Raw genomic sequence first — 9993 nt, 5'->3', positions numbered from 1 at the left:
GCGGCCCATCCAGCTCTTCTATAAAGGTGCCCAGTTGACCAGGAGGGTGATAAATTACTTCAAAATGAGTTTTATAGGAGTTGTTACCATAATAGCATGAGATTCAAATGAGTTATTATTGCATAGGGGAGAGTGGGTTAAGTATTTCCAATTGTTAGAAATGAGAAGATCAGTACCCCCACCCCTCCCAACCTAACGGGGTGTGAGAGAAAGAGAAGTTGTTAGAGAGAGCAGCAGGGGTTGCTGAGTCTTCTGGACAAATCCAGGTCTCAGTCAAGCCCAAGATACAAAGAGTAGACTGAGAAGCAATTGCTGGATAAAATCTGCTTTGTTGACTGCTGACTGGCGATTCCAGAGACCCACAGAAAAAGAGAAAGGTGCAGTTGAAGAGGTGCAGATATGACGCTGGTTATCAAGATTGCGTTGCCGTCTGCATTTGATGTTAGAGCATTGTTGAGAGACAACAGGAATGTATTGGAAACACATGATAGATGTGGAAAAGAGAGGGCAAAAAGGAGAGTGTGTAAAAGGGAAAATAAAAGATACTTAAGAGCCTTGTCAGTATCGTTGCTCGGTTGAGTCACGCAGGTAGAGTCGCAGGTTTTTACCCGAGTCAGTCTTCACACAAGGAGGCTGAACACGAGGGCTGAATACTTGAAGCATCAGCGCACAGATAACAAATGAATACACAGCTTATAAACTCTGGAGTGAAAACAGATGTGCACGCCTTCAGAATTAGTATTACAGCAGTTTCCCTGGTAACCGCAGTACACAAAGCAGCGCACCACCTGACTTTGAAATGTGTAGTGCTTGTATTTATTCAATGAAATCATAGCTTTTTTAAGTTTAATCTTCACATTAAGACATATCGCAATTCTTGTCTTTCCGTCCCCAAGTTAAGAACCTCTTGAATTCATAATTAAGACTTTCCTGTACCATGTAAGACTTTTTATGGCCTTAAATTTTATACAACTAAATGGAAGACTTTTTAAGGACCCGTGGAAACCCTGTATTACTCTTCATTTCATGACTGCTTTAACTTGTAATGAAAACTATTCATTCTAATGGGAAGAGCTAATGACAAATACATACACTTGATCAGTGTTTCCCAAACTTTTGTTTTAGAACGCCATCACTTAAGACCCAAGACCAACATCAAATCTGAAATGGCATCTTTTTAACTCACAATTTGCTAGATATTCTAAAAAAGAAAAGGAAATGTTCACCACAAAAAGATATGCAATTAACTACTCTAACAATTTGACATCCATAATAATTTTATTTTAAGACACAATTTCTGTTTTAATACATTTAACAAAGCAAAACATAAATCTTTGAAAGTATCCCATGGAACCTGCTCAAAAGGATAGTTCATTCACTGGATAGATCATTTACTTATTACGTCGTTACAAATCAGTAGCCTATGACTTTCAAAAGAAGATTTTGGATAATGCTGGTAATCATTCAGTGACCACTGACTTCTATTGTGCGGACAAAGAAAACAGAGACATTTCTAAAAAATGTTTTTTTAAATATATATTTCCACAAAAGAAAGAAAGACATACGGGTTTGGAATAACATGAAAGTGAAAATTAAAATTTTGGGGTGAACAATCCCTATAAGTGTCCCTTTGGGTTCACATACCATTGGTTGGGAATCTCTGGTCTTGATGGCAAGTTTTGGATGATGACATGAACTGTTATTTTAAAACACTGCAAGTGCATACTGTTTACGTTCATTTATGATTTATTATTTAAAAAGCAGCTTATGTCAAACAACAAGATTAGAACGATATTTAATTTAGACTTTTTCTATTTGGGCTCAGCACATAAAAATAATAGTATGGATAGACATTTTATAAAATAATTGCAAAACGTATTAGTACTGAACAATTTGTTAATATACTAATTGTACTTGCTTCACTGGCATATTGCTTGTTAGCACCTTAATGATGGTGTATTTTTTTTTCCATCACAGCTTACATTTGTATTTTAACAGCCAGAGGCTTCTGTAGCTGCTGGCCATGCAAATCATGCACCTTCCATTCCATGTTATCCAGGACAGTGTAGCTGTAGCTCTTGTAATTGAGCATGTCTCGGGCACGGAACACCTTGTTGGATTCGTACAGGTTACTCCAATAGCGTGGGAGGGGTTTGAATCCCCCCAAGTGGGCGAGCTCGTCATTGTAGGCCCACTGCTCAGAATCCAGTTTAAGGATATGGCGGGTGGCAATTCCACGGGCACGATGGGCAGTAATGTCCAGCTCAATGTCTTTCTCCATTTCCTCATGGGATGGCAGGTGGAAAGAACCATCCAACACTGACAGGATAAACTGAGACTGGGAAAAAAGTGAAGAAACAATTTGAAGGTGTAACAAAGAAATACCTCAGTGATACGTATTCCCTTAAACAAAATATCCTTCGCTTTGCAACTAACCTGAATATGGAAATGTGGGAAGGGGCATATAGCTCTGCAGATGCCCACTATAAAGAGTGAAGGGTAGGCTGGAGGTATTAGGAACTTATAGAGAGGCCAGACGAGGTGCTCCTGCACTTTTACACCCACTTTATTATCTAGGAACGGGAAGGTGAAGTTGTAGCCTGTACAAAACAGGAACACCTCTGGCTTGGTTCTCTCCCCATTTTTGAACTCTAGAGTGCCATCATCCAGTACAGAAGTTACTGGAGGAGCCTGCTGGACTCCTGGAGGAAGGGTCAAAGGCCGCTGTCCATGACTCAGGATCACCTGGAGGTAAATAATGGTACAAGGTAAACAGAAATTCCAGATAAAATACTTTGGATGGTAAGCATAAGGTAGTAAGAATAAGATCATCTGAAAAATAACAAGTTGGTTTCTTTTGTCACAAGTACCAAATACACAAAATAATGTTCTTTTTAGCAGCATCATATGACCCCTTTAACAAAAGACCTGAGCTTCAACATTGGAGAGCTCCATGGCAATATCTAGTCCAGAGAGACCAGCTCCCAGCAGCACCACTGACTTTCCCGCCAAAGGTTCAGCAGTACGATAATCGTGACTGTGCATCAGTGTCCCTAAAAAAAGACATACATTTGGACGAAAATACAATATTGTATAGAATATAGAATAACTAGAAATATATAAATCCCACAAGCTACTCAAACTTGCATCATCACCAAAAATATTTATTAATAAGCAATGTTTTGGTCAATCGACCTTCTTCAAGCTTCCCCTTAAGGCTGATGAATGTGGATTGACTAATACATGCTTTATATATTTTCTAGTACATATTATACTTTCATCATACGTACTGCGATAATAACGCGTTAACTTGCACAGCCCTAACTAATAACAAAATTACTAAAACTGCAACTCTAAAGTAAGCATGCATTATGTGTACATAAAATGCATTCATAAATTATAATACATAACACTTATTTTATTTACTGTGATACGAAAAAGCCTTGCACTTTTTGAAATGGATAACAAAGACTCCAGTCTCAACATCGTAAGAAACATAAAGGTCTAACTTTTAATTAACCTACTGATAAATGTTAAGTAATATAATGATTAACTAAAACCAGGTCTCTTTTCCAACCAAAGCCACGGTTCGATCTGAAGCATTTCTCAGTAGACCCTCACATGTTGCAACAGCAAAGAACGCTTAGGAATTTGCAAGTTGTTGTAAAGTTTTTGTGTCCCTAATGCCGAGTTCACACTGCACGATTTTCAAAGACGTTGCATCACTGTTGGTTTCACACTGAATGACTATCTGGGGTAGCATTCAGTTGTTGCTGTGTTCACACTGCACGATGGAACGACGACAGGATGTTACACACCACATGACTTTACAATAGGAAGAATCGCCGACAGCTCTGTCTGGTGCAGGGTTGCCAGGTTTTCGCTACAAAACCCACCCAATTACTACTCAAAACTAGCCTGAAAATAGCCCAATTGCTTTCGAGGGGGTCCCCCAGTAAAAATCGCTTTCGGGGGTAAAATACACATTTTTTTGGCGGGGTTCTCCTGGTACAATTCACATTCCAGGGCCTAAATATCACATTATTGGGGTCGCTTCAACCTGCTGACATAAAAAACAACCGGCGGCAATCGCGGATTTGGCAACACTGGTCCGCAAACTACGTTTCATATAACTCCTCCCCGAACTTCCCCCTGCCCTGTATCTTGGTCTCTCATTGGCTGTAAGTCATCGCCGATGTGGTTTTCAGTCAGAACTCATTGCACACAGCGTGATTGTGAATCGCCGACAGCTCCAGATATTTAGCATGCCAAATATTTCACGGGCGTCGGCGACGCATCGGCGATTCCCTCAGATCGCGTCTTTGATAATTCACACTGCGTGATTGTCACTCACGTGAACGAGCACCGATTTGCCTCCGATTTGCACCCTCAAAGCAGTGCCACACCCCCCTTAGCCTGTTCAGTTCCCTGTTAGCCTCAAGCTCCACCCACCCAATCTCAAGCCAATTAGAGCTATCTCACAGACTTTATTAGCTGCACCTGTGTCCACAGCCTACGCTTTTTGTTGCATGTGGTTGTACTGTGCAGAGGATTGAGTTTTACGCCTTTCATTCTGTTTTTCCTGCGTGTGCGTAATTGACCATGTAAGTGCCTTTGTTTGGTGCTTAAATATTATTTTGTATGACTTAAGTTTGGCCTAAATGTGTTTATTTTTCATGCTTGCTCTAGTTCCCGTTTAGGCATGTGCTTTAGATATTTAATGTGTAGTTGATGGAACATTGTGGTTGCCTTGTACCTTATTTAGCACGGTTTATTGGTAAACAAACTCTGTATATCTGTTCCCTTTATAGAAACCACACACGCACATCTACATGCACAAAAACTCCTTGGCTGTACAATAAGCTTTCCTATACCTGGTTTGACTAGACTGGACCTGTTCTTACCGACAGCCTCACTGGCTTCAAGCTAGCTACCTAAACATCTGCCACCTCCTTCACATGTTCCTCCTTTTCACAAGTCTAAGCACATTTCAAAGGTATTTTGCTGCCAAGTACACAGGTACTTGGTTTTAAAGATGTCAGATTCCTTTGATTTACTTTGCAAAGTAAAAACGTTTTATATAATGTAAGGAAGGGACAACCTTTGAATTTTTCCAGTCCAGGTATTGCAGGGATGTAGGGGTCATAGAAATGTCTGGAATAAACACGCATAATTTTATTTAAGACTCAATTTGTATTACATTTTTTCACCTGATTATATAATCAAATTGTACACTGGAAAACTGGCACAGTATATAAGTGAAAGTGCAATACGGTTTCATTGCATCATTAGTTACTGTTTAATCCACTACACCCAATGGCCTTATTGATCTAGGCATGTACATTTTAACTATAGGTGTACATAGGAAGGTTTTACAGAGAATGTTTCACTCATTTTGCTGTACACTTACCCATTGCACACCATAACAGCATCAAATCGCTCTGTAGTGGATTTGCTGTGGTCTACAACATTGTTGGAGTTCACATTCCAAGCCAACCCATTCCACCCACCCTTCACATCTACTGGGGTCACTGAAGCCACTGAGGTGCCAAACTTGTTGGAAGAGAGAAATACACCTATTAATACTAATATTAGTACACTCAGACTGATGGTTTTCAAGCAAATTGATGCATCGGCAACATTCAGTCCTTACAGGCGACCATTAATTCTCTAGTACTTTTCCACAATCCCACAGACTGATCATAAATGTACAGCTAATCTAACAGGTTAGTCACTTTTACTGACTCGTCATAAACTGTGAAATTAATGATTATCTGACAAAACTATGCAATGAGCATGAATTTACCAGATATGTTGAACATGAACAAAGAGGTGTGAGTATTTTAAAAACATAAGAACTGGGCTACAAATATTTTCTTTTTCACCTGTATGTGGTCCCACAGGCGAAAATGATCACAGTACTGCTCAAGGTACTTCCGTACCTCAGTGTGATGGACAAAAGAGGGGAGATGTTTTGCAAAAGGAAAGTCAGGGAAAGACATCACCTCTTTGGGAATGTTGGTTCTAGCATGTGAGAAGAATACATGGCAAAACATTATAAAGCCACAATACTGCTTTATCACAGGCTACTGATATTTCAAGAAGACTTTAAAAAGAGGATATCCAGTAAAAATAAAATAAAAGTTGATTTACATTACATTTCAGTAAGTAACAATCTTTGTCACATGGCATGATGGGTACACACTGATTGACACTTAATATTTCATTAATTTGAAATGTTAAGTTCCTAAAGAAGAATACATGGCAAAACATTATAAAGCCACAATACTGCTTTATCACAGGCTACTGATATTTCAAGAAGACTTTAAAAAGAGGATATCCAGTAAAAATAAAATAAAAGTTGATTTACATTACATTTCAGTAAGTAACAATCTTTGTCACATGGCATGATGGGTACACACGGATTGACACTTAATATTTCATTAATAATTTGAAATGTTAAGTTCCTAAGGGACATCAATTCATATCTCTTGCGATATTTATGCAGTATAATAAATATAAAGTATTTCAGTTACATTAGTACCATAAAAACACTTATAAATTCACCTGAGGTCCCTGTACATGCTGCTGTGAATCGGTAAGCCATTGTCGTAATATCCCACTCTTTCCTCATAGACCCACGTTCCTCCAATATTCTCGCTGAGCTCGTACACCACAGGTGGCACGAAGGTGTCCGGGCGGGAGAGAAGGTGGCGGGCCGCGCAGAGTCCCGCAGCACCGGCTCCGATAACAGCAACGCGCAGCTTCCCCAAGCCGGACATCTTTATGCAAAATGCGGGTATGAGCTAGGAAGTTGACACCTGACAAAACAGATGCAAAACCGCAGATATTGTTTCCCTGAAAATGGAAAAACTTGTTCAGATCACAAGTATATTTCCATTCTGCTTACTGTATTTCGAGCTGGTATCTATCTGTCCTCGGGTGACCAGTACAGGGGTCTGTCAGTCTCTCAAAGCGAATGTGAATGCTCGTCTAATTATATCGAAGACGTGTTGGAATCTGTCCAGCTACCCCTGCAGCTCAATCAAATTAACCCTTCGTGTTTTGAAGTCACATTTTTATTGCAAATTGACGGAAAACAATAAAGTAAAACAACAATATGTCTGTATTTTAAAATTTGCGTTATATTTTTAATTAAGTACAAATAATTCACACGAACATGTGGGGAACGGAGAAATATCACCGTGATGTCTCGTTCCCGCTCTCAGGGAACCGAGGTTACGATAGTAACCGGAGCGTTCGTCTTCCTCATGTACATGCATGGGTTTTCATAATAGCACTTTATAAACAGCTCAACGTTAGACAACGTTCTATCTGCACTTTCACTTGTACATCAGTAATTACAATAATTGTTTAAGTGTAAATATAAATTGCAGTGTGCTTGAGAATATCTACAATTGCTAGTCTCGTTTAACCAGACCTGACAGAAGCAGGACCGCCCAAGAGGCCATGGCTGCGTCTGAAAACCTAGGCTGTGTCCGAAATCGCCCCCTATACCCTTAAATAGGGCACTATTTGAGGGAACAGCCATTTTTAGTGGTGTCCGAAACCATAGTGGACGTTCTCGAGTGCACTCATTCAATCCCACAATGCACTGCAAAAACGAGTGTACAACTGGTGCACGCTCAACGGCTAGAGAATGCCCATAATGCACCGTGAGAGTCACGCGCCGAATGAATTCCCGCATCTCGCCAGAAGATGGCGCCCGCAGCTGAATAATCAATCCGTTCATTTTTACAAAGCGCTCATCCATGGCGTACAGCATAATGTACAACACGGGTATAAATTCATTGTAAATTGATTATTAAATTGTTTGATTAGGGTTTATACATAATTTCCGTGACAGAGTTCAAGATAAATCCTTTAATCTTACTACTGGAGCTGCTAGTTTGCTAGTTTCAAATGATTAATAAACAGCAAGCACAAACGATGCAAAAGCGGCATTCCTTCCGGTGCACTAAGTGTCCGAATTCACTACTCGTTTTCATTCACTCCTTCAAGTGAACCGAATTAGTGACCTAATGTAGGGAATAATGAATGAGGGTATAGGGGGCGATTTCGGACACAGCCCTAGACTTGCTGCCTCGCTGCCCCATCAGGCAATGACTTTGCAGGCAGCGTTTTTGCACGAAGGCACCGCTTCTGAGGCAGTGTAACGGTTTAATGATCTATAATAGTAGTATTGTTATTATAGTTCTTTAAATTTGTATTTATGTCTTATAAAAAGTATAAAATGTCAGATTTGAGCTTTTGGAACAGCAAGCACAAACGATGCAAAAGCGGCATTCCTTCCGGTGCACTAAGTGTCCGAATTCACTACTCGTTTTCATTCACTCCTTCAAGTGAACCGAATTAGTGACCTAATGTAGGGAATAATGAATGAGGGTATAGGGGGCGATTTCGGACACAGCCCTAGACTTGCTGCCTCGCTGCCCCATCAGGCAATGACTTTGCAGGCAGCGTTTTTGCACGAAGGCACCGCTTCTGAGGCAGTGTAACGGTTTAATGATCTACAACAAAATAGAACGAGTTTTGGTGATAACTAAACAAATATTTAATTACTAGAATACTGATTTCTCGCTAGAACTAACATCAAAAGTGCAAAAAGTTTGTCAGAAATATACATTTACACACAAACTAACCACCAAAAGCAACTTTCAGACGCCATCTTTATTTTTTAGTTCAACCATCACGAAATGGAACGCACAGGATTGTGGGATATCAAAGGCAGCGAAAGATACATCTATGCTTCCCTCGATCAGATTGAAGTTATCTCATGAGACAGAAAGTGAAGCCAATTTTGGATTCGGACTAGTCTCGCGTACCCGCCGGCGATCGGACAGCCTAACCATTCCTAACGATTTGTTACAATATTTTCATGTATATATTTCTATTCTTAATATTAAACTATTTGTGGTAGTTAAGATTATTATTATATATGTAATTATTTCAATTTGTTTATATATTCCCTATTTATATTCCTTTGTATTATATAAATGATGCTGGATTTAAGCTTTTTTTAATAAACCTATTTGGTAGCAAGCATATAATATGTGTATTTATAGTTATTTGTATGTTAATGACTACAGACCTGTGGCTCTAACATCTGTGGTCATGAAGTCATTTGAGAGGCTGGTGTTGGCTTATCTGAAGGACAGCACTGGACCCTTACTGGACCCACTGCTCTTCTCCCTCTACACTAGGGCTGCACGATAAACCGCATGCGATTGTCATGCACATCTCATCAGTACAGCCGGTTCTGTTGATTAGTAGTAAATCTCCATCACATGCTTTCAGATGAAGTAGCATTTACTACACAGAGCCATAGTTCACTGACAAGCTACGCAAAATCACGTTCATAATCGCAGGCTATTTGACATTTATTAGGAACGCCAACATAGCAGGAAAGCTTATGTTTTCTGTTATATTAAGTACAAACTAAGAAAGTAAAACAAACCTTGAAGTTTCAATAGCTTAAAGCACAGTGTTGTCCGCAGTGTTGTCTTTGGTGGGGTGGGAGCGCGCTGCGGTTTTGGTGAGGTTTTTTGTTTAGTTTTGTTTTTTTGGTTCGGCAGAATTTGTCCAGTCGTGACGCACCAGTCGTTAAGTGTGTAGACTGACTCAGTCATTAGGTATGTGCTCCTCTCTGACTGTCAAAGAATCTGCTCCAGTCGATGGTAACGGTCTTTTAGTTGAGGTCAGAATGTTTTTTTTGCATTATAATTCAACCAATCCGATGACGACTTTGAAACTCCTGAAGCATTTCCAGCCAGCGGTCTGTGGGCATGACTTCTAAGGCTGAGACAAGCAATAGCTATTTTCAGTATTTCACCAACCCACACCTGTACATGGATACGTCATGTCCTTGCTTGTTGGATTCAGCATATTTTGCAAACACCAACATACTTCACGCACTTGTCTGACACATGACTGCAACTATGCAATTTTCACTTCCTCAAAACGATAAATTTT

The 9993-nt window shown here is 39.8% G+C and overlaps 1 protein-coding gene across 1 annotated transcript; it reads right to left on the bottom strand.

The window, feature by feature from the left end:
• Positions 1–1570: 1570 nt before the first annotated feature.
• LOC107754666 (flavin-containing monooxygenase FMO GS-OX-like 7) lies at positions 1571–6978 on the bottom strand. The gene is made up of 8 exons (XM_016571207.1): positions 6911–6978; positions 6568–6821; positions 5886–6024; positions 5411–5553; positions 5102–5154; positions 2929–3053; positions 2437–2745; positions 1571–2338 (listed from the first exon to the last, which is right to left on the bottom strand). The coding sequence occupies exons 2-8, from the start codon at positions 6780–6782 to the stop codon at positions 1979–1981; spliced, it is 1344 nt and encodes a 447-aa protein (XP_016426693.1). The 5' UTR covers positions 6783–6821; positions 6911–6978; the 3' UTR covers positions 1571–1978.
• Between the last annotated feature and the right edge of the window lie 3015 nt (positions 6979–9993).

This window comes from Sinocyclocheilus rhinocerous, unplaced genomic scaffold, assembly GCF_001515625.1.
Source record: "Sinocyclocheilus rhinocerous isolate Xijiao unplaced genomic scaffold, SAMN03320098_v1.1 scaffold742, whole genome shotgun sequence".
In the NCBI taxonomy this organism is placed as follows: Eukaryota; Metazoa; Chordata; class Actinopteri; order Cypriniformes; family Cyprinidae; genus Sinocyclocheilus; species Sinocyclocheilus rhinocerous.
Note: the sequence above shows the minus strand (reverse complement) of the source record. Positions and strands in the feature narration are given on the sequence as shown.